Below are 25,576 nucleotides of genomic sequence, written 5' to 3' on the forward strand. Positions count from 1 at the left end.
TTCCTTCCATCTTAAGGGGCCTATAATCACAGAATCCAGTCTTTACCTATGGCGTCCTTGAGGACAAGTTTCTTTTCCAGTCCTATTCTCATCCACTTTCCTAAATGTGAGATCATAGATCCTGAAAGGGTCTTTGGAAGCCATTTAGTCCAGCCTCTCCCCATTTTCCCCCCATTTTACAGATGATAAAACTAAGGCCTAGAGAGTTTAGCTATATTTCTTAAAGTTGTACAGGTCATTGCTGTGAGTAGCAAAGCTGAGATTTTAATCAGGGTCACACACTTCAGTGTTGTCACCTCACCAACTTCTAGACCATCTTTTGGTCCTAAGAGCCTCCCTGTTAACTTCAGGAGGATTTTCACTTACTGCTAAGATTCTTTCAACTTAAGACCCTGGAGGTTTTGCTCCAAATCTCCAGAATAAATTGCAGAGAGGACTAAGAAATTAGACTCTCTTGCTTTACACAGTCAATATGCTTTTGAAAAGTTGTGTGCAGGCACTATTTTTGTAAATACAATCCTATTTTAAACGCACTAGGGGAGCTCTTTGTTTAAAGGAATTCTATAGTCAATCCTTTTTTCAAAGTGAAGGATCCTTTTGTAAATGGAATAATTTATCTGTTTTGTAAATATGGATTTTCCTAGATTGAGCTTGTTTGCAGGAAGGGACACCTGTATTGACTTAGATACAGTCTAGTTGCAAAAGGCTCTCTGTAGTTTTGGGGGCTGATAACCTTTAAAATACCCCTCCCCCCCCACACACACACTCACACACACACACTTTATTAATAGAAGGCATTCCTAGCTTTTGGGTTGGGTTTCAGTGCTTGGGAGACTGACATTAAAAGACTAGCAAGAAAACTGAGTGGAGTTTGAATTGAGTCCCCTGGGGTAACAGCGAGCCACCAACCATGCACACATATTTATGGTGTCCCTAAGGACCACGTTCCGCTGCAAAAGATTAACATCCCTGCTGCACAAATTAAAAATGGTCCATGATTTGCAGCATGGAGCAGACTCACTGAAGATCAGCATCTTTCTTTTGAACAACATAATTGAATGTCTCTCGGTCTGAAACACTCACTGTATCGATTTGAATTAATTATTTGTACATTTGTAATCTTTGTGCTTTCTGAAGGCCTGGCGTGCCCCAAACCGCAATGCTGCTAATCCTTTTCCCATTGAGTAGACAGCCTCCCTTCCCATTACCCCTTCCAAACCCTCTCTCTCTTCCTTTTCCCTCTATCTCCTCAGTCCCAGAGCATGTGACAGCTTCTGAGGACAATCCATCAAGCCCAGTTTTTGCTGATAAAGGAGAGTTTTTAAACTGACTGACAATTCTACTTTTAATGAATTAACAGTTTCAAAACATAGTTACTTTGGCTTGTCTTAAATAAAAGCATTATTTCATTAGAACCTGAAGAAATAGACAAACCTCCAACTTAAAAGTGTTAGGATTAAAGCTTGTAAACTACAAGAAGTTGAATAGCTAGAAGCTGAAATTTCTGAAATTTGGGGAACCATCATTTCTCCTAAGTTTTCTAAATGAGCTGGGAATTAAATTTATACAATAGATATGGAAGTCAAGTTATAAAAAGGTGGGTAGTCTGTAATGTAATGTACATATTACCCTAAAGGAAAGGGGAAATTCAGGAATTTTCTTTATATATAGTGAACTATAAAAAGTTAGCCCTTTCAAGAGAAAATAATGAATAGAACTCAAGATGTTTGCCATCTAGTATAACCTCTTTGAATTACTTTTCTTTAGTCTTGAGTAGGGTATATGATATAGGTTAATGCATAATAAGTAGAATATTCAGGAAATAATTGTTTTGGTTAATTGTAGATTCTAGTTAACCTCTGAACTCTATTTCTTGGATCCATTTTTTTGAGCATTTTTCCTAAATTGGTGTTTTTCTGATCCTATAAGTCCAGTCCTGAAGTCTCATATTTAAAGGATGACTTGCAGACTTAGGATCTGAGTGCAGACCTTTTTGACTCTAAGTCTGGCTCTTTATATATCCTACTTATCTGGCCCTAAATGACCTCAGTTGATTCTCTAAGACTGTATATTGCAGAGTAAATAAAAATTTGCCTTGAAAGTGTATGTTCTCATTAGGAATTCCCTATACCCAGGGAATCATAGGCCTAGTTCTCCCCTCCCCTTCATGTTCAGTCTGTTGATGATGATGGAACCTATATTTATTTATAAAGGATCTCACAGAGCAGCCTCAGGGATTTATTCTAAACATCCGTTCTCATTATTTTGTTCTATAAGCTAGTTATGGAAAAGGTGTAAAAGATTGAGCTGAATATGACATGATCTAGGGTGTCCCTTAGAGGATCATTTGATTTTGTGTATGTGTTTGTTTTTAAGTTTTTATTTTGCTGAGTATTTGATATAAAGTTTTTTTTTCTTATTTTCCTCCTTCCTAAAGGTAAAGTATAAATTCGCACTGGATTTAAGTCCTACCTCCGACATATCCTGGCTCTGTGATCCTAGACAACTTACTTACCCTTTCAGTGCTGTAAAGTTTCTGTGATTTAATTTGATTTGATTTTGCCCTGCTGAGTATCTTTCTAAGATTTTAAGTTGCAGAAAAGTGCTGATCTGCATTTTTTAAAAAATAGAGATAGTTTCCCCATCTAAAAGTTCCCTATGATGATGAAATCACAGGTCCAATCTCTACTTCTTATACCCAGTAATGGAATTCTGTTTAAATATTGGTAAAAATATACACTTGATTTATATTGCCGTTGTAGGTTTTAGGTGTAATGGAGCTCCCTAAGAATGTTTTTTACTTTCCTCATTCATTTCAGGAAGTTAGAAATCTGGCCAAAGTCTTACAGGGTCCAAAACTGTGATGCTGCTATAAGGAGCCTCATCCTTGCTCCCTTGTAGGATGAGATGCTTTTTCTCAGGCTATGTAGGCAGAGGATCAGCTTCACCAAAGACTGTGGAAAGACCAGGACATTAGGAGAATCTAAACTCCCAATAAATCCTGTATCCTTGAATGGAAAACAAAATCTATCCAATGGAGAAAATATAAGGACCTTCCTCTGGTGCTCTGCATTCACATGGTGCCATAACTCTCCATTTGGAGTTATAGGACTCCTCTGTATCAGAAGCTTAAGGCTTTTGCCTTTCAAACTCCTCTCCTATTCTCACAATCAAAATTTTGATCCAGAATATGCCTTGCTCAGTCCTACCATGCATGTTATAACCATAGAATTTCAAAGCTGGAACAGAATTTTGTCATCTATTCCAACATGAATAGCAGTCTCCACTAATATTCTTAAGAAATAGCCATCTAATCAATATTTGAAGATTTTTTGATGGGGAACTCACTACCTCATAAAGCAGCTCTTTCCATTATTGGATAATTCTAATTATTAGGGAGTTTTTCTTATTTTGAGCTGAAATCTGCTTAGGTAATTTCAGCCTGTTGTTCCTAATTCTTCTCATTGGAGACACGCAAAACAAATCTAATCTTTCATCTACATGACAGTTCTTCAAATAGTCAAAGGCAGAAATTATGTCCTTTCAAAGACTCAAAACTAAATATTATGCTCCTAATTCATTAAAGAACATCATTGGATAATTTACTTTTGCTAGTTTTAATATCAATGCCTCATCTGTCCAATGCTAAGCAGTTTAACCAGATCTTCATCTACAAGCAATATTTTTTTCATATTTTTTGTCTGCACATTAACAATTTGGGATCCTTAAGACTATTTTTATTCTTTATTTTGTATTTTTAAAGCAATTTACTTTTCTCAAAGAGTTCACTTTAATTATCCACTGGGCAAAATCCACATGGGCAGACCATGCTACTGTCTTCCTTTTCTACATATGTATAATCTATATTTTGACATCTACTTTAATACTACCTCATTACCCATCTTGTTTTGTGTATTTATGTACTGTCTTCTCAACTAGATTGTAAAATTCCCAAGAACAGACACTGTCTTTTTGTAGGGCTCAACACATAGTAGGAATTCAGGAAAGATCTGTTGAATTTAACTTAAGATAGTTTTTGTAGTATAAGTACCTTTTTCCACATACTCCCACTCTAAAACTGTAGGATATATTTAAAAAGAAAGGCAGTTTCCATAGCTCCTTTGATTCCTCATGTGTCTGAGAGTTGTTAGCAATTTGTCTTTTATGAATATGGACTGGTTTCTTTTAAGATGTGGTTCCCTTAGTTTCTTGCACTCTTGAAAAGAGGGACCATGAAAAGAACAGTCAGGTCTTCATCTGTATTTTCATATGGAAATGAAAAAAAGATAAACTTCATTTCTTCTGCAGGTTTGGATATGACTCAGCAGGTCTTCAGTTCTAACAGGTGTGATGGACATGATTCCATATGTTCCCAGGGTATTCCGGATAAATGATTTCAATACAAATCAGCAGTCTAGCCATTAGCATAAGGTAATTCCTTATATCAATCCACTTTTCTCATTTGGCTACTGAGTTTGCATCCCTGGAACAGAAAGCATGCTTTTGAGTTCCTTAGCTTTAGGACCTTGTTCCTGAAAGTTACTTTCTCCTTCTACAAAGGAGTTTGAGAAAGATGATTAGTCTCTTGGGAGAAGGCTCAGGTAGTTTATTTCCACATCTTGTGCACAGTATTGCCATTTGTGACAAATTACTACGCAAAATTAGAAATCTACCTTGGCTACAACTGTAAGCAAGAAAATGCTTCCAGATCGGGCCATCAGCATCCCTTTTGCTTTTCTCTCCAGCTAACCAAACTTATATGTTCTTAGTATAGCCAGCATTTCTGGGGGGGGAAGAGGCCAAACTACTGCTGTTGTAATGAAGAGCCTGGCATTGATTGTAATGGAAAAATTGCATTACTGTTCTTGGGATTTCGATTTTTGTTGTACATGGTGTCTATAGTATCTATATTTAACTCAGAATCTGTACTCTTCCTTATTCTTTTCAAATACAGCAGGCAGCTATTTAACATGACAGTGCCTCACTGCAGGATCAAGTTAACTTAAAAAAAAAGATTCTTCTGGACAGATTCACTTTATCTATAAGACAAGATGATTAAATTTATAACTGGACTGTTACTGATCAATAAGGATGAAATGTGAAATAACTTAATCTATCAAACAGAAATGGGGAGCCATATTTACAGGTACCTTACTTCATCATAGCTTGGAGGTATCTCTGGTTTACTTAAAATCCATCTGACTCATTTTTACATTTTTCCTTTCCTTCCCAGTTACTGGAATTGGGGTATATTTCTGTTTCAATAATAAGAGGCTTACAAATATCTAACTAAAATCTAAATGTATTATGAGATTTAGATTTTTAAAGGAATCCATAGTAGATCTTTTTGTATTGTGAATAATTGGCTTCATAATATATGATCTCCAAAATCCAGATTTTCTTTTTAAAAGGGAAAATCTCATATTCCTAAACCTATTCAAGGATTTTGGAAACTTAAAAGTTTTTCATCAACTGATCCATAGAGAATACAGTATAGAATCAGCCAGACCATCTTTTCAAATTGCTTCTCCGATTCAAGAGAAAAGCAAGCTGAATCTGTGAATCCAGCTTAACAAAGGATCTCCAACTACGGCTAAAAATCAGTTTGTTTAAAATATGGCAGGAAGGAATTTGTTCTTAATTTGCATTAGTCTTCTCAGAAGTCCCATTTTCTTCAGACCCATGAATTTTACTCATTTGTACTGCTTTTTTTTGGTAGAAGGACACTCTGCTAAGAGACCCAGAGTAGACAATCTCCAGGAAGCTCTTTTTATAGTCAAGTGGCCACTACCTTGTTCACCTGGCTCCTGGTCTGAGCCTGTGCTTGCAACTTTAAAGAGAATAGGCATCTACACGTAGAATTCAGGTGATATGGAGATATCTGCAGATATCAGATATATCAGATATACCTGCAGAGGTGAAGAACTTTGAAAATGCATACATTGCTATAGAAATGTTATTTCAAAGTCTTTTTTTATTCAACTGTTATTCAGCAATATACAATACAGTTTATAAACAAATGTCTTACCTTGTTTCCAATCTTTATTTAAAAATAAATATTATTGACAGTGAATATTAATTATGATAAGATGTGCCTTTTTTTAATCAAAATGTCTCCAAAGAAATAATTTACTTGAATCCAAAAAGAAAAAACTCAACAGAAAGGGAAAATTAAAAAATAAAACATAACAAAAACCTAAATAAAACAAAATACAATCATCTACTAAAAATAGTCCCCTTCATCTGAAAGGCTTGGATCCCACATTTGTACATATTGTCATAAAGATAACTGCTCAACAGTTCGTGCAAAATGAAGAATCGGAGGAAGAGTTTAAAAAAGAAAATGACATTGAAATAGAGAAATCATTGAAGCCATGCATAGAGCAGGCTTACACATCATCTTATTTGGAAACTAGATGTGTTTATTTTAGGTGGTCTACTTTGTGTAACTTCCCCAAAAATATGATTTTTTTCCATGTAGAATTTTTCATGCTTCTCTCAGTCTTTCTCTGTCTGTTTATGGGACACAGAAGTTCTTACCAAGGATTGAAATAGGTTCATTTTGTGTTTGGCTGAGGAATATTGGATACTGAGGTCCATCAGTGGTTTACTAACAAGTGTATAAGCTTATGCAGTGCTAACAGGAACATGTACAGGAATGGGTCTGTAGCATAAATAGGTCCCGTACCTACAAAAGAGAGAAATGAGCAAAAATTTAATGTCTTATTTTAGAAGAAAGATACTCACCCCATGCAGATGTGGAAACAGAAATAGATTAAAGAGTCTTATGCAATTAGGAACAAATCTCTCTTTGTAGTAGCAATAATAAAGATTTGGCTAAAGCAGGGTACAGAGCTTGATGTCATTAGCCCAATTTTATTTTTTTTAAGTTTAAAAAATTATTGATATCAAAAACTTATTTTTACATTTCAATCAGTCAATAAATATTTATTAAGCACCTACTCTGTGCCAGACACTGTGCTAAGTGCTGAGGTACAAAAGAAGGCTAGTTTTGTCCTCAAGAAACTAATATGTCCCTCCTTGTCTTCTTACTGAACAAGTTCTTATAAATAACAAGAATTAAAAAAAGAGAAATATATATGCAGCAAAACTAAATATCATATCAATCAATGGAGATACATTTTCTTTTTCGTTGTTTTTTTTTTTTTTAAAGATGAAAATGCTATATTGTGATCCACAAGCAGTCTCCACAGTCCTCTCTCTGGATTCAGATGGTGCTCTCCATCACAAATCTACTGGAATTTGCCTGGATCACCTTATTGTTGAAAAGTCATGTCCATCAGAATTGATCATTGTATAATATTTATGTTGCTGTGTACAATGGTCTCCTGGTTCTATTCACTTCACTCAGCATCAGTTCATGTAAGTCTCTCCAGACCTTTCTGAAATCATCCTGCTGGTCGTTTCTTACAGAACAATAATATTCCATAACATTCATATACTACAGTTTATTCAGACATTCCCAAGCTGATGGGCATCCACTCAGTTTCCAGTTTCTTGACACTACAAAAAGGGCTGCCACAAATGTTTTTGTACATGTGGGCCCTTTTCCCTTTTTAATGATCTCTTTTGGATACAGGCCCACTAGAGACACGTGCAGATACTTTTTTTGCTGAAGCACTTGGGGTTAAGTGACTTGCCCAGGGTCACACAGCTAGAAGGTGTTAAGTGTCTGAGACCAGATTTGAACTTAGGTCCTCCCGACTTCAGGGCTGGTGCTCTATCCATTGCATCACCTAGCTGGCAGATCTGGGATGAGCACCCAGGACTTTTATTCCTTGGTTAGTGTTTTTTCTTATTGTGAGACTGCACAGTGTGAACTTAGAGGATAGTAACTTCAGTTTTTCTTCTCCCATGCAAGGATGTTGTAATTAGGTTACCAGAAGACAATCTGGAAGGGGATGGGAGAGTTAAGGGTAGGATAATGCTGATTAATGAAGATGTAGTTAGCACTGAAATAGCAATTTGCAGAGCACTATATATATGTTACCTCTTTTGATCCTTAAAACTTTGAAAAACATGTGCTGTTATTGCTTCATTTTACAAAAAAGGAAGCTGAAGCAAACTGAGATTAAGTGACTTTTCCATGGTTAAACAGCTTGCAAATATCTGAGAGGATTTGGCCCCAAGTCTTCCTGATTCTAAGTTCAGAAGTCCATGTGCTGTGCTTCCCACTAATTTAATAATAGCTAACATTTATAATATGCTTTAAGTTTTATAAAATACTTTACAGTTGTTATTTCACTTTATCTTCACAACTACTAGTGAAGGAGTGATATTTCTTCATTTTACAAGTGAGGGAGCTGAGTTTAAGTGACTTGTTCAGAGTAAATGCCTGAGGCAGGATTTGAATTTAGGTCTTGATTGCAAGTCCAGAGCTACATATAGTGGATCTGTTGAAGTTTTTTCCAGAGAGGCTCTCTGGGAAATGCTAGTCATAACTTGGTTTCTCCATTAGAAGAAAAGCTTTCTATCACTGGCTATTGTCCAGATCAGTGGCCTCCAGCTAAGTCAACAAAAATGAGTTTTTATTCAGGAAAACAAAATATATTCAACTGCAAAATTGATAAACTAAAGTAATTGTTACTCATTTTACAAACAATTCCTGACTTTACTATATATAGTCCCTTCAAGGTTTCTTATAGTGTGGCATGTGGTAGTAGAAAAAGCACTAATCCCACAAGCACGAGAGCTCTTAATTTAAGACCCAGCTTTGCTTCCACTTCACCATATGATCCATGCCTCAGTTTCCCCATTTGAGGATAAAACCTCCTGCCTCACTCAACTCCCAAAGTTATTGGGGCTGAGGGGTTGAAATGAAATCAAGTTTAAAGACTTCATTGAGTTTAAAGCAAAAGAAACATACAACATTATCATTATTTGTTTGCAATTTGCCTGGTGCAGTTGAAATTCGACTTGATTTATATCAATTCACTTTGCATGCAAGTTCTCAGGAACACACTCTTAGTGAATAGTTCCAGGCAGCTGTGTTGTTTGGGGGGATTCTTTCTCAGCCTACACTTAGTTGGAGGCCCAAAGCCACTAAGAGAGAGGAGCTCCCATCAACATCTTAGAACCAGATGGAAAAGATGGAAATGAGCTTCAGTTACCTAGTGCATCCTGCTGTCAGTACAGTGGAGCTTTCCAGTGGAGCGCCTAATGCTTGGCTGAGTCTATTTTTAAATGTTTCAATCAATGTGGATTCACCACTTCCCTTAAAAGGCTGAAGCTGAAACTGAGCCTGACACAAGCTGAAATGACATTCAGTTCCAGTGGTGCAGTGGGGGGAAAAAAAAAAAAAAAAACTCTCCACTTGTCCTCCAAACAAACCACTGGGCTCGAAAATTGAATGATATTTAATTATATTGACCTGCTTGGTCCCAGAGAAGAGATGAGAAAATGTGCCTTTCCTCTTCTTTGCAAGGGCGGGGGTGGGGGGGGAAGAGGGGTTGACTATGAATATGAAGCACTGAAAACTCTTGTTTAGAGCACTGATTCGTTTTGCAGAACTCACCTTCAAAATAGGTGATTCTTTTTATTCTTTGTCATAAGAGATGTCTCCCTGGGTAGGGAAGAGATTAGGGAAATATTTAGAAATGAAGAGGATATGGATTGGACCTGTGATTTAATTGGTATAGGGATCTACTGGATTTGGGACAAGTCACTTAACTTTTCAGTGCTCTTAGTCCTAGACTAAAGTTTCTAAGAACAAGTTGCAGAGAAGGTGCTGAAGTTTATTGAAGTAGTTTTCTCAGCTGGGAGTTTCTTATACTAAAGACAAACAAACAAAAAATTGCTAAATTTTTAGAGTATTCTGCTTAGAGTCAGATGACCTGGGTTTGAGTAACTGGGAAAACTGGCAACACTGGGAAAATCAGTATTATCAGGCAGCTCTCTAAGACAGAAAGGTTCAGGGGATGTGCTGATTTAAACATATGCACAACATTTTTACTAATCTTAAAGCACTATATAAACACTAGCTATTATTATCATTATTAACAATAATAATTTAGTGAAGGGAGTTTACTCACCTGGGCGTTCCTTATATTAATGAAAATGCTATCCATCCATCCATCTATCTAGCTATCTTTCCATCCATCCATTCATCTTACCATCTACTTATCTATCCATCCATCCATCCATCCATCCATCTTTCCATCTATCTATCTATATCTACTTATCCATCTTTCCATCCATCTAGTTTTTTTTAAAAGAGACCACTGGGTTTGGTGGCAGATTACATGGATTCAAATACTGGGTTTGTGTGATCCTGAGCCTATCATGTAACTTTTCTGGGTCTCAGCTTCCTCTTTTGTAAAATGAGAATGTTTAATTTTATAATCTCTGTGTTTCCCTTGAGCTCTTAAGTCTGCTCTGACATACCACATTGAATCATAAGTAAGCAGATTTTGCTCTCTTCTTCTTATGTTCTTTGTGAGGTCAACATTGGCTTCACAGTAACTATAAAAAAATTGTCTTTCTGTGGAAATTTCAAATTTTGCCTCTGACAGGAATATCTTCCCTTATCAATAGCCTCCTTGATTTGGAGAAGTTCTAAATTTACAAATTCTCTTGAGGCACCTGGTGACACTGGCCTATAACCCCAATATACTTTGAGTTTCAGCATCTCAAGCCCCAACATTTGGTGGATCATATGAGGAGTCCTGAAATATCAGTATATTTCAGAGGTTCAATATCCTGTGTAACCCAACATTTGGTGGGAAGGTCCATTATTTTGGTGGCTAACCCCATCAGAAGCAACTTGGATAAGTCACTTTGTTTATCAGTCTGCTTTCAAGCAGGTACATTCAAGAGGCATAAGTTCTTTATGTAAAGGCCAAAAGAGACAGCAATTGCTTTTCCCCACCTACTGTGGTAATTCAGTTTCAGTCACATCTGACTCTTTGTGACCCCATTTGGAGTTTTCTTGGTAAAGATAGTGGAGTGCCATTTTCTACTCCAGATTATTTTACAAATGAGGAAACTGAGGTGGGTCAAATGATTTTTCCAGGGTCACACACCTTGTAAGTGTCTGAGGCTATAGATTTGAACTCATGAAGTTGAGTATTTCTGATTCTAGGTCTGACATTCTATCCACTATATATCACTTTTTTCACCTAAGCCTCCAGGATTCTTTACATTTAACCCAAATTCCTTATAGGATTTGCTCAATCAGAGAAAAAACAGAATTATAGAATCTCTGAAGTAAAAGGAACTTCAGGGGCCATCTTTCCAATCCATAACTGTCCAAGAATACCCTACTGGATTCTTAAGTGACTTGTCTTTTGCCCTTTACTTAAAGACTTAGAATGATGGGGAACTTCCTATGTTGGAAGCAGCCCATTCTATTTTAAAAGAGGTCCATTCTTTCTTTACATCAACCCACTGCTGCTTATTTTACTTAGAGAGAAAGGGAAAGCAGAACAAGTCTAATCTTTTGTACCCAATAGCTCTTCAAGTATTTGAAGACATTCTTTCTGTAATGCCAGAGAAACTGAGGCAAGATAGAGATCAGAGAGTATTTAATAATTTATGTAAAAGGGAGAAGGACCAAATGGATCCATGGTTTGGTCCCAGGGCTGAATGAGACTATCATCTCCAAGAGTCCAGCAAACAATGTGAGTTCTCAATGACATATATACACGTGGCTCAGACTTGGGGGTAGACTTAGGCAGCAGCGGAGTCAGGGTGCTGACAGTGGGAACAGGACTCTGACAATCCGGTTCTGACAGGGTGAGGGGAGGCATGGGGGACATCTGATAATTGGGATTACAGAGTGGGGAGAGGCACCCAACATTCTGATGATACCTAAGATAGATCTGGATCATCGTGATTAGGAGGGCGGGGTGGTTGAGCAGAACAATTAGGGAAATCGAGGGAGGACTGGGTCAGGATAATTAGGGAAACTGAGTCAGAACAATAAAAGAGAACTATGGCGTAACACTTCAAGGGACACTCTTATGACTTGAGCTCAGAGTCCTTTCTCAATTTTGGTTGCCTTTGACTCCAGATAATTAATGTCCTTCATCAATCTCTCCTCTTCCCCCCCTCAATTGAGTACAATTCACTCTAGTTTATTCTTTAGACTAAGGATTTTTGTATGATTTAATTCTATATTTATTAAATGCCTACCCTGTATGAGACAATCTACTGAAATGGATAGAGGGGCCAGCCTTGGAGGTAAGAAGATTTGAGTTCAGTTTTTGTCCCTTATACATACTAACTGCCTAATCCCAAGCAAGTTATTTAACCTCTCAGTACTCCAGGCTACTAATACTATAAATTACAGATGAGTTGCCTGTCTTCATCCTTGAGGAAATTTCCAAGCTAGGAATTTCTTAAATCAATAAATTCACAGATGCAAAAAACAAAAACAAAACCCCATAGGAAATAAATAAAATGCACATTTGCAAGTCACTATGGTAGATAGTTGTACCTATACATATATATATATATACATACAAATACGAACATACAAAAATGTCAACAAAACAGTCCTAGTGATGAGGTCCTGGGTAGCTAGATGGGCTTTGACAGAGAAACTGAATTACAATATGCAGTCTGGAAGTCTATTTCAACCTTAAGTGAGTCTTTTTGTTCTTAAGTGGGTCTTTTGTTCAAGTGGACTTTCTATTGCAGTCCCACCCCTGGTGGAGATCTTTAGAAACTCTACTTTTACTGTATCCAATCAAAAAGTCAAGTTATGATGTCACCCTCCCCACCCCAGGTTATATTTCCCCTATAAAAGATCTACTCCCACTGTAAGTCATCACTAAATTCATTTTTAGGATTAGCTCTTCCTAATAGTGTGGCAATTTTCCCTTAAGGGTATGGTGTCTTTCCCTTAATGATATCTTCTTCTTGGTTACTGCTAGGGAACTTGTCTTCCCCTTATTAATTACTAAAACCCTTATTCTTGTTAAAAACCCTTATGGATTTGGCCCATTTTTAGCAACATAATAAATCATTGTCTCTTGATTTGGAGGATGTCTAAGCCTACAAACTTTTGAGATGATTAGTGATATTAGCCCATATCCCCAATATATTTTTGGAGTATCACCTTTAGCCCATCATTTTGGTAGGTAACCTCAATATTTTGGTGGCCTGGTATGGGGAGAATTTGACTGTGTCCCCTTACCTCCAACTTGTCCTCAAGGAACTTTTATTCTGTTGAACTTTACTACTGAACAATTTTCTAGCAAACCTCGATTTGCCCTACAGGCTGAACCACTCCTTTTCTTATAGATTATTGTCTCATTCCTAAGCATTCTAACTCTGCCACTAACTAGTTTTATGACTGGGAGCAATACTTCACTTTTCAGAGGTTTAATTTCCTATCTTAAAAAAAAAAAAAAAAAACTTAGATTAGCTGCTTTTTTAACTGTAATATGAAAGTCTCTAAGGTCCCTTCCTCATTGTAAAATAACAAGCAATATCTTACTGTGAATGCCACAATCTCTACAATCCTATTCAGGTCTAAAAGTTTATGATTCTGAGTGATTCTCATCCTTTCTAAGGCAATGTCTGCCTATATTATGACAAAGCATTTCACTTGCCCATATGTTTTGTCCTCATTTGGATGTTTCTAGACCCATTCACAAATGTCTGCCAAAGAGATGCAAGGACAGGACAAATCCAAATATGAGAATTTTCCTTTTAAGATATTAATTTTTTTTACACAGTCATTTTTCTTGAGCATCCTTCCAGCCTTGCTGTCCTTAACAGTCTTTCCAAAAGCTCCCAGAGAATATAGTTGTGGACTATTGTTATTTCAAAGGCCTTTTAATAAGAATGGATTGCATTTCTATAGCATTTTACAATTCACTGAACAAAATTTAGAATTCACTAACAACCTCTGGATGTGGGAGTGTTGGAGTTTCCAGAGTAAATTGTAGCCAGCCTCAATACCCGAGTGGCCAGACCTTCTGGACACAGAGTTCTTTATGTACCAGAGAGATGGGCACAGTAGCTTTGTGGATGTCAGATTGGAGCTATCAGAGCACCTCCTACTGAAGCCAAGGTTTGTTGCCTCTTGGTACCTTTTTGAAGCCTCTGAGTAAAAGGATTGTAGTTGTAGCCTTAGAAGACTTCTCAAAGACTATTTACTCTAATTTCTCTCATTTTTACAAATTAAGAAACTGAGGCTGAGGGAAGTGAAATGATGTGTTCAAGGATACCTTGGTGATAAGCACCTGAGAATGGATTTCAACCATGGCCCTGCATTCTTTCTCCTGGGCCATGCTATATACTTTTCTTTTTGGGTAGTGAGAATAGAAAAGTTCTGTGACCAGCATTTAGAGGCAAATAAATTCACATTCAGGACAACAGTATTACACAGCAGTGCACAGCATATTTTTATTTAAACTCCTGTGACAAATGAAAAATGGCTCTTCTAGATGAGAAGGCAATCTGTCCTATGGCTGAAAGAGCTGAAGGCCATATTTGCTGGGAGAACCTTCACTTGGGCTTTTTAAGCAACTGACTGCAGACTGCTAGTTTCATACCTTCAGCATAAATGATTCCAGATTTTCAAAAAATGCTCAAAGACTTCCAAAAGGCTTGATATAAATAACCAACAAACAGCAATCTGCACAGGTCAAGGATGAAAAGCATTTAAAAAGCTGTCACCTAGTAGGAGATAAGAAGCGGGGTCATGTGGCACCTTAGGATGAATGCAGGATGGAGAGCAGGTATTTTCTGTTTAGGATTTGGGACTGGTCAAGCTAAGGGTCACCACATTTTATCTCTAATCAACCATCCATAGAATAAACTTGTGACTGCTTACATTTATATTAATTATTTTTAATACTTATTAAATCAGAAAAATCAAAATGTCACTAAGGTTTCAGTTCTTCTGCCTAAGTACTTATCAGAATTCACTGTTCATTCTCATTTGCAGCTAGGAGACATAGGAAGACAAAACTTGAGTTCAAATAGTGAATATGCACTTACTATGTGACCCTGGGCAAGTCAAATAACTCAGTTTTCTTATCTGTAAAATTGGGAATAATAATAACATGTACCTCCAAGGACTATTGTAGGGATCAAGTGAGATAATTTATGAAAAGTATTTTGCAAAGTACTAAACAAATGTTAACTATGATTATTATCTTCTAAGTTTATGTAAATAGCTTATTCTTGCGTTGTTCAATTCTTTCAGTTGTGTCAATTCTTCATGACTCCATTTGGAGTTTTACTTGGCAAAGATACTGGAGTGGTTTGTTTGCCATTTCCTTCTGCAGCTCATGTGACAGATGAAAAAGCTGAGGCAAAGAAAGTTAAATAACTTGCCCAGGGTTACAAAGCTAGTAAATGTCTGAGGCTAAATTTGAACTAAGAACATGAACTCATTCTTTACCTGATAAAATATTATATAGAGAATAGACTATTTGATCCAGTGGAAAGAACCATGGGCTAACAGTAAGGAGGCTGTGAGAATCAGGTTCTGGGTTCTAGACCTAACCAGTTGTATGACTTTTGGTAAATAATGAATCTTTCTGGGTCTCTGTTTTCTTGCTTATAAAATGTGAATGATAATACCCCTCCTTCAGGGCTATCCTTAGGATCAAATGAGATAAGGTATGTGAAAGAGCTTTTCTCTTTCCATAACTGATGCTTAGAAAATGTTGAATTTGAAACTCATAAAGTATGATACAGATAAAATGCATACACATAATTTCACATATATACCTATGTATATATAGACATATGATTCATATATTACATGCATATATATATTACACATATATATTTCATAGGCTTATAAATTTAGAACTAGGAGGCACCTTAGATTCCAGCCCCCTCTTTTACAGAAGAAGACATATATAAAAATTCACTACCTTGCTCAGAGTTACATTTCTGATAAGTATCTGAGGTGGGATTTGAACCAGGTCTTATTGACTCCAGTTTATCTCTGTATCTGTAACTACCTCCCTCAAATCCCAATCTCTCCTTTCTTCCTTTCCCAAAGGGTTTCTGGGTATTTGTCTCTTAAGAGAAACATTTTCCAAGATAGAAATATTAGGAAATAGGAGGCCTGGTTCCTTAAAAACATTTCTCTACAAGTAAACCCCACAGATCTCAGACAAATGGAAGAAGGCTGCAGCAATGTCTTGCTGAGTCACCCATAGTTATTCTGGAGGCGTGTGTAGGCGCTGGACAGTTCTCCACTGATAACTTTCCTTTAGCTTCCCCAAATTCAAATAGCACTAAGTGCTCTAAGGAAATCTGAATTCTCACACTGCAGCAATTCAGAAGTGCCAGAGGTCACAGCAGACTTCAGATGCTTATCAAAAATGTGACTGGGCAAGTTAGTGAACTTCCTCTCTGCTTTTACCCACATGCTTGCTGAATGATGCAGGAGGAAGCCAGTCAACTTTGTCAACCAGGTCAGCTGCAAGTTTATGTTATCTAATTTCAATTGAGCTGTCACTGCAGGTAAAACAATTTCTTTATTCTCCACTGATTGATTTGACTGCACTTCTCACAGAAGATATCCTCAAATCTCCTACACCCAGGGGTATACTGGCAAATATTTAACAATCAGCTCTCCAAAAAAGAAAAAAACTGTTCAAGCTCGAACTGCATTGTTAACATTTTCCCTCCCACTTTCTTAAGCTAAATAATCAATAAAGTAAAGTCAAGCCACCATTTATATAACACTTGACAATTTCTAAGATGTAACTGCTCCTAATGAATACTTAAAAATCTTTCCCAGACTAGAAGTAGTCAGCTCTAGTACATATCTGCCTATATCACTCTCCTTTACTCCCCCCACCCCCGACTCGATCACCTCAATAGATTACTTTCTGCTTTACTGAAAAAATAGAGGCCATAAACTATCTATCTGTTCCCTCTTCTTCCCAATAAAACCCTTGAATACATTTTCTCTCCTTTGCTTCAGGTTCTGAAGAGACATTTCTGACTAAGGAAAAGCATTCCTTCTCTCAAATTGTCAATCTGTCCTTATACATTGACTTCTTTCCTTTTGCCTATCAAGTATGCCAAAGTCTCTCCAATCACAAGAAAAACAAAAACCTTACTTAACCTTGCTATTTCCTTAAGCTGTTGTCTCTTCTTCCTTCTACAACCTCCTAGAAATAACTGTCTACATTCATTTTTATCAATGTTCTTTCTCCTGATATCTTATAAACCCCATATAATCTGATTTCCCACCCCATTAATAGACTGAAATGACTCTCTTCAAGGTTACTAATGTTCTTTGTATAGCTAAATACAAAAGCCATTTCTCAGGCTTTATTCTTCTTAACCTCTATGACACTTTATGACTTCCTCATTCTGGATACTCTCTTCTCTGCTTTGTGAGACTGCTCCCTCTTGGTTCTCTGTGTCTGACAAGTTCCTTCTTAGTCTCCTTTGCTTCTTTATCCTCCAGGACTTGCCTTTTAACTTTCAGTGTTCCCTGAAGCTTCATCCCAAGGCTTCTCCTTTCTCTGTCTCTCAATAATCTTATCAGTTCCCTTGGGTTCAATGATCATTTCTGTGTAGATGATTCCCAAATCAATATTTTTCAGCCCAAAACTCTTTATGAGCTCTAGTCCTACTCTACTAACTGCCAATTACATATTTGCCACTGCATCTGAGATCCCACAGGCATTTTAAATGCAGCATTTATATTAAAAAATTCGTTATCTCGCTTCCTAAACCGACCTCTTTTCCTAACTTCCCTATTTCTGTTGAGAGTAACTCCATCCTTACAGTCACCCACGTTCACAGTCTTGGAGTAGTCCTCTCCTCATTCCCTCTTATAATCCTACCTCTAGCCAGTTGTCAAGTCTTGTCAATTTATCTCCATGATATGACTCCAATCCATTCCCTTCTTTCTAGTCACATGGCCACAACTCTAGTTTTGGCAGCATCACTTCTCTGGATAAATCCAATAGCCATCTAACAGAGTGATTCCCTACCTTGAAATCTTTCCCTTACCAATCTATCTTCTATATAGTTGCCACAGTGATCTATTAAAAGCATAGGTTGAACTGCACCATTTCCTGATGCTTCTAGGATAAAAATGCAAACTCATTTCTTTGTCATTTAAAGTTCTTCACAATATGGCTTCAGTTTATCTTTCCAGATTCATTACACATTATTTCCCTTCATGTAGTTCAGCCAAAATGGCTTATTTGTTCCTCCCATATGAGATTGCTTCTCCCATTTTTGCTCAGATTTTCTTTCCCCTATGCTTAGAATGCACTCCCTTTTCACTTCTACTTTATAGAAACTCTTTTTTAGCTGCTAGTCTCCTAGATCCCAAATTACTGAACCTTTACTTTATATATGTTTTCTATTTACTTATTATACTTATATGTGTGTATACGTGTGTGTGTGTGTTTGTGTGTGTGTGTGTGTATATATATATATATATATATATACAAATACACATATATATATGTATAAAATTTCTCCCAATAGAATATAAGTTTCCTGAGGTTAGGGAGTGTTTATCTTGGTATTAATAGTACCTACAACAGTGTTGGACCTATAGCAGCACTTAATAAATATTTGTGGATTGATTTGCCTAAATCCACTTTTCCCACACTTCCCTATTTCTGTTGATAATAATACCATTTTTCTAGTCACCAGGTTTTCTACCTTGAATTCACCCCTTTCTCTTCACTCATCTCACCCCACCCCCCATATTTAAACCTTTGTTAAGTCTACCATTATAATATCATTCATAGCTATCTCTTTTCTCAACTGACTTGGTCACCCTTCTAATAAAGACCTAATTTATCATTTTTCCCCTGGCCCATTACAATTGACTCTTAAATAATTGGTCAATGGGCTTTCAGAGTCTTCTGGTTCTGATCCAATTTACACACAGCTACTAAAATAATGTTCCCAAGCACAGGGCTGACCTGTCTTTCCCAGGTACTGACATTCAAGATATCATAAACATTAATATCATGCTCATGCCATTTGCTCAAACTTACCTAAGGGTTGATTATGGGTATCTTGAACTCCCTTAGTTCTCTATTACTTATGATTTTCTAAGTAGGTGGCTTTTCTGGATACTAGTCTAAATGAATATAGTGTGGGATTTGGAGTCAAGACGATCTGAGTTAGAATCCTGCCTCACCCACCTATTGCTGTTCAACCACAGGGAAGTCACTTAAGCACCTTCAGCTTCAGTTTTCTTATCTGTAAAATGGAGATAATAATAGCACCTAACTGGGTTGTTGGGAGGTTCAGGTGAAAATAACATATTTAAATGCTATATAAGTGCTAATTATTATTAAGAAATAATTAGAAGGAGGAGGCAAAAAGGGAAGAAGGAGGAGGAGGGAGAGGGAGAAGGAGAGAGAGAAAAGAGTGTGTATAGGGGGAGGGGAACTGGCTGGAGTTGTTCATACTTAACTTTTCCAGTTAAAGAGATGAACAATGAATTTCCTCCTACTCAGCCTTTCTTAGAATTAGGCACAGAAACAGTTTATATTTCCTAGAGCACCAAACATAGCAGAATGATTAGGACAGGTACTGTTGTATAAACATATTCACTTAAAATGCTTTTGCTGGATTTTTATTGTTGTTTGGGTGTTGGATGCCCCTGAAATGTGCAGGAGGTTTATTTGTCATTATTAAGTTGGAAAATTAGACTATGTGAATGGTGAGGGTCAGTCTTCTGAAGGCTCATTATCTGATTAATTTTATTATATTAAACAACTACCCCATTTTGCTAATGATTGTTAAAGAAATCAAAGCTTCCTCTGTTTAAATGATATTAATTCTTATCATTTAATCTTCAAGATGATAAAACACAGGCTAAAACACAGAAACTTTTGCAAGTTGAAACAGCCTCCCAAAGGGTGAAAAGTGGGGCAGCCACAGTCCTGATCTGGGGTCCACAAAAATGTAACACTTGAAGCAGCCTCTGACTGGGAGCTTTCCTTTGAAAGATGCCTAGCAATAGCTGAATTCGAACAGTCCTATCAGTAAGTCTTCTAAGAAGAATAACTTCTCTTGATGAACATTAAATAGAACTTATATTCCCAGTCAGCAATGACCCACAATCAGGAGCAAAAGCACTTTTGAATGATTCTTTTCAATGGCTGAGCTGGGTTTGTATTGGGCAGTTGTCCAAGCTCCCTTATCTAAATTCCAAGAAAGCAAGGGTATGCATTTGAAATATACATAGCTGGTTTGGGGGCATGGTTGAAAGTCAAGAAATAGAGTTAAATGGTGGCTCAGCCTCATTATCATGCTCTAATTAATCGCTGCCTAGGTGGTCCCCTTTATCAGGTATGGGCTCCCATCTTACCTCTACTGCTCTGAACCCCTACCATCTTTCAAAGCTCAGTTGAATTGACACATTCTGCACGAACCCTTTCTTCATCCTCACACTTTTGAGGTCTCTCTGCTTCTGTCTTTTCTTTCTGTCCATGTCTCCTCATTCTCTTTCTCTCTCCCCCTCTCCCCTTCCCTTTTCCTCTCTGTCTCTGTCTCTATCTCCGTCTCTGTCTCTCTGACTGTTCTTTCTTTGTTTCTCCCTCCTGGATTTTTTTGGTATATATTTTGTACTTATCTATACACATTGGACAGCTAAGTAATGCAGTGGATGGAGCACTGGGCCTGGAGTCAGGAAGACCTGAGTTAAAAGCGTGCCTCAGATACTAACTTTGTGGCACTGGAGTCCCCATTTGCTCCAGTTTTCTCATTTGCAAAATAAATTAGAGAAAGAAATGGCACTAGATTAAGTGCTGGGATTGTAAAAAATGGGCTTTTAAAATACTCCCTTGTCTTCAAGGAGCTTATGGAAGAGAAACTTCATTCAAGATAATAGGAAAAGGTAAAGGTAACCTTTAATGCTTGGAGTGATTCTTGATAATACTAAGTAAAAAAACAAACAAACCACAATTTGCACTTACCACCTATATGACCTCCCCCCCCCCCCCCCCCCCCACACACACACTACATTTTCCTAGTGGAATATAAGTAATTATGTTGAGGGCAGTAGTAGTAGTAGTAGTAGTAGTAGTAGTAGTAGTAGTAGTAGTAGTAGTAGTAGTAATAACAGTAGTAGTAGTAGTAGTAATAGTAGTAGTGGTGTTATGAGGGTTTATTGTTAACAAGGCCTAGTCAGCATTAATTGATTTCCCTCCCTTACCCCCAAAGCACCAAGAATAGTGCTTTTAATCAAAGCACATCTAATGGTGAATGGTTTACTTCTGGAGGGGATCAAAGACATGACTAACACAAATGGCCAATAATCCAAGAATAATAATTTCTTCTTTTAGATTATGAGTGTTTTTAAATTTTTTAATGTAAGGATTGTGTACCTTCAATAAAACAAGGAAGATGAACAGGAATAGATAGCATCACTTTTCGATTGATTCATCAAAGTGAATAAAGTTAAGACTCAAACTTCCCCTAGAGCAGGGGAGATTTGTTACTTAGAGAATCAAAGAGCTTCTCTGGTAGGTTGTAGACTTCAGGTAAAGTGAGATATAATTGGGAATTTTAAATATCTGTAACCTAAATAAAAAGGGCTAGTGTGAAGAAGCTTGAAAACATTTTTTTTCAAGATTTAATTTAGATAAAGCCCTATGTTATGGAATGTTAACTGTATGCAATGGAGATATAGTACAAAGTAAAGCTTTTAGCAAAGTCTCCCTTGCTATACTTGTGGACAAAATGGAGGACTATGGACTGGTAGAGAGGACAGTTAAGGGAACTCAGAATTGGGTTGATTACTGGAGCCCATGAGTAATCATAAGTAGACTGATGATGACCATCCTTAGGGGATAGCCTCAAGAATATATCTTGGATCTTGTGCTCAACTTATTTTATCAGTGACTTGGATCAGTGAAAACACATATTGCATGCCCTGTCAAATTTTCAGATGGAACATAAGTGGGAGGGATGACTAAGCCAAAGGAATACAGCCTTAGAATATAAAAAGGTGCTGACAAGCAAGAATGATGGGAAAACTAGGATGAGGATTAAACTAAATAGGGACAAATGTAAAATTTCACACTTGGGTTCAATAAAGTAACATTGCGAGGACACGATGGCAGAGGTATAATTAGACAACAGTTCCTATGAAAAAGATCTAAAGTTTTAACATAATACAAGTTCAAAATGAGGGTGATATTGTGGCCAAATAAAGACTCATGTGATGGTAGGTCACATGAAGAAAGGCAGAGCATCCAAATTAAAGAAGGTGGTAAAATCTGGGGTGCTGCCCCAGATTATATCTGGAATACTGTTTTCAGTTGTGTGTACCAAATTTTAAGGACAGGGTCCAAAGGAGAATGACCAAGAGAGTAAGAGAACTAGACAGCATACCATATAAGGACAGACGGAATGCCTAGGGAAGGGAAGATTTGGACAAAATTAGAGGGGGAGAGGGAACAGTAAATGAGAGGAGGTGAGGATAGAATAGCTACTTTCAGACATTTGGAGTATAGTTACTGTTATATAGAACAAGGATTAGACTTATTTTGCTGGGCTCCAGAAGGCAGAACTAGTTGTGGCAGAGAGATTTTTGACTTCATATTAAAAAAAATTTCTTAATAATTAAGGCTGTCAAAATTCAAGGTAGGTTGCTTCCAAGGTAGTGAGAGATGGACGGATGGATGCTTAGCTGTCTGCAATATTGTAGAGATGATTTTGTGCTAGGTACAGGTTGCACAGATGGACTCTGAGATCCTTTCCAATGTTGACATTCTGTGATCCAGTGACCTTTCAGAAGCCTTTAATACCACATAGATTTTCTACAGAGCAGGTCCTCAGACTAGCCTGCTGCATTCATTGTTTGCTGAAGGCAAAGGGAATCCTTGTTTTCTGAAGTGGAGAACGATCAGGAAAGAAAGGAAAGGGACATAGATAAGAAGAGGAGTTCTTCTAGAAGCCTGGTTACCGCCATCTGGCATGAGTCTTTAATGTAGTGGCAACTGGGGGATTTGGCAGTGGAAGGAGAGACAGCAGTCTAGGTATTTCTGCTGAGCTGAAGGAATCTCTTTGCTGGGGCTGCTTTATTGTGGAATTGCTAAATGGCCCAGAGGGCAAAGGTAGAAAGCATATAGGAAGAAGGCCAAGTGATTAGAAGCCATTCTCTTTTCAGAGTGGACAGCTTTTCAGAGGATAAGCCTAAATACACTTAACATAGCACCTCAGGATACTAGGAGGTGGTTCCAGCTGGACTTTCTGACACTCATGAAGTCCTTGAGCCAGTCCAGTGATCTTTTCTGTCTCTTTTTCTCCCCCTTCACACCACTTTATATGTTGCCCTCCTTCATCTGGAAACTGCTAGAAAATGCAGGAAATGCAGGTCAATTTTAACAACTGACCAGGGACTTTTGACAGGAGAGCAATTTATGGAAGAGACTGAATGGAAATGAAACTTTCTTATTGAAGCACTGCAGATCCAAGCCTGAATCCCCGAACTTTGTGTACCTAAGCTCTGCCTACTTGGACCTTGCTATACTCCTATACTATATACTATATATAGTTCTCCAGAAGAATTACTGTCTGTGCAGGCACTCAGCTGGTACTCCCCAGGTTTGGAAGGTGGGGCTTGCAAGGATTTTCCTTTTGTCAAAATATCCTTGTTGATATTTTAATTAAAGCCTTTTCATGTGTATTTGTTGAAGGGGAGTTGGGGAAGGGACAAATGAGCACTTAGAGAATTTGGACAGAATTAATTTCTACCACAGAATTAACATATGCTGTTAACTAGGGCAAAAACAAGGAGCAATTAATGCAATGAGTTTTTAAAGAAATTAGGGAAATATTTGGGAGAAAAGTAGAGCAGAGTATAAAAATGGGATTTCAGAGTTGTGGATGGGCTCTTCATCTGCCCTGCCATTCTTTCCAATGCCCCAATACAACCTCCTTCCTATAAGCTAGACAATGCTGCATTTTGAAGCCTTTTTTTCTATCGATCATTTTTATTCCCCAAGCTGGGCAGTAGCTGAGCCTTCTTGGCTCTCAGGACACATTGTCCTTTCCTAACCTGTGTGACATCACCTCAGTGGTATTCTGTCCTGATGATGTGTTTGTGGACATGACCCCTTAGTCCTGCTGGGCTGTCCTCTGGTTTCCTAATATATGTACAAAAATCAAAGTCTCAGTATCTAAGTACTGGTCAGGATCATATTTCTATTTCACTAGGGAAAATGGAAGGAAATGCTCATCTTTAGACATTCCACCTCTTTTCTGCCACCTCCCTTCTCTCCATAATCAGGGAGCTTTTCAGAGGATGAACCTAGGTGCCCTAAATATAGTACCTCAGGATACTGGGAGGTGGTTTCAGCTAGACTTATGACTGTCACTAAGTCCTTGACCCTAGCCCTTATCACCTTCTATCTGGACAGCAACAATTGTCTTCTAACAGGTCTATCCAATTGCAATTAGTCCCAAATAAGCTACCTGATTAATTTCCCTAACAAACAAAACAAATTAAGCTTAATAATTAATTAATACTCTGATTAAGCCAGTTCCTTGCTCAAAAGTATTCCATGTGTCCCTACTACCCACAGAGACCTTCAAGCTGAAAGGGATTCAATCCAAATTCCTCAACCTGGCAATCAAGCCCTCTACAATTAGGCTCCAAGCTACATTTTGCAATTTGCAATTGCTCCTTCCTTCCCTCCCTACTTTCCATCCTATGAATAGAGGAAGGAGTCTTCACTTTATAGATAGAAAAGATGAGACCAAGAGGGTGGGGTCCCAGGGTGCCATAACTAATAAGGATTGAGCAGGCCTTCTAACAAGTCCAGGACTTTTTCCACTACATAATACTTCCTTTCAAAGGAAAAGCCTTCAGCACCTGATATTCTTAGACAATCTCCCTCCTAAGAATAACTAGGGACCTAGCCTGCTTGGGCATCTAGCAGTGCACAGAGTGCTGGGCCTGAGGTCAGCAAGATTCATTTTCTAAGTTCAAGTCTGGTCTCAGGCACTTTCTAGCTGTGACTCTGAGCAAGTCACTTAACCCTGTTTGCCTCAGTTTCGGTAAAAAAAAAAAAAATAACTAGAGAAGGCAATGGCAAACTATTCCAGTATTTTTTCTGCCAAGAAAACCCCAATGGGATCACAAAGAGTCCAATGTGACTGAACAACAATTTCAGATGAGATTGTACATGTTCACGATGGTATAGCTATAGTCAAAGCCTCTGCTGGCCCACTTAAAGCTTATTCAGGGTCCTCTGAACATGCCTTGAAAATTCTCCCTCAACACTTTTGTCCATGCTCTTCATTTCATCTGAAATGTCCTTCCCTTTCTAGGCTTGTCTAAGTCCTACCCATTCTTTAAGACCAATCTCCGGCCACACTTCCCCCAGAAAGCCTTCCTTGCTCACTTCAGACCTCAGGGATCTCTTCCTCCTCTTATCTCCTGTGACAATTTGTGCTTCTTGTTTTCCCCTTAGCATATAGCTTTCATTATCTTTTTATATCGAGTTTTTTTTTTTGTCCAAGATGCACTGTGAACTTCTTGAAGTCTGGAGCCATGTTTGCTGTAGTACTCCATCCCTTATCCCTACTCCAAAACAAATACCTTGCACTTGGTAGGTGCTCAGGCAGAACCAGAAAT

The 25,576-nt window shown here is 37.7% G+C and overlaps 1 protein-coding gene across 2 annotated transcripts in view; it reads right to left on the minus strand.

The window, feature by feature from the left end:
- Positions 1 to 5,954: 5,954 nt before the first annotated feature.
- Positions 5,955 to 25,576, minus strand: part of VSTM2B (V-set and transmembrane domain containing 2B) — a 50,173-nt gene continuing 30,551 nt past the window's right edge. Inside the window, exon 5 of one of the 2 annotated variants that reach the window (XM_023494163.2) lies at positions 5,955 to 6,688. In XM_023494163.2, the coding sequence (XP_023349931.2) occupies positions 6,600 to 6,688 (89 nt within the window). In that variant the 3' untranslated portion in view covers positions 5,955 to 6,599. The remainder of the gene's footprint in view (positions 6,689 to 25,576) is intronic. The other variant, XM_031954408.1, reaches the window with a different exon arrangement.

The sequence above is a fragment of the Sarcophilus harrisii genome, chromosome 2, assembly GCF_902635505.1.
Source record: "Sarcophilus harrisii chromosome 2, mSarHar1.11, whole genome shotgun sequence".
Classification (NCBI taxonomy): Eukaryota; Metazoa; Chordata; class Mammalia; order Dasyuromorphia; family Dasyuridae; genus Sarcophilus; species Sarcophilus harrisii.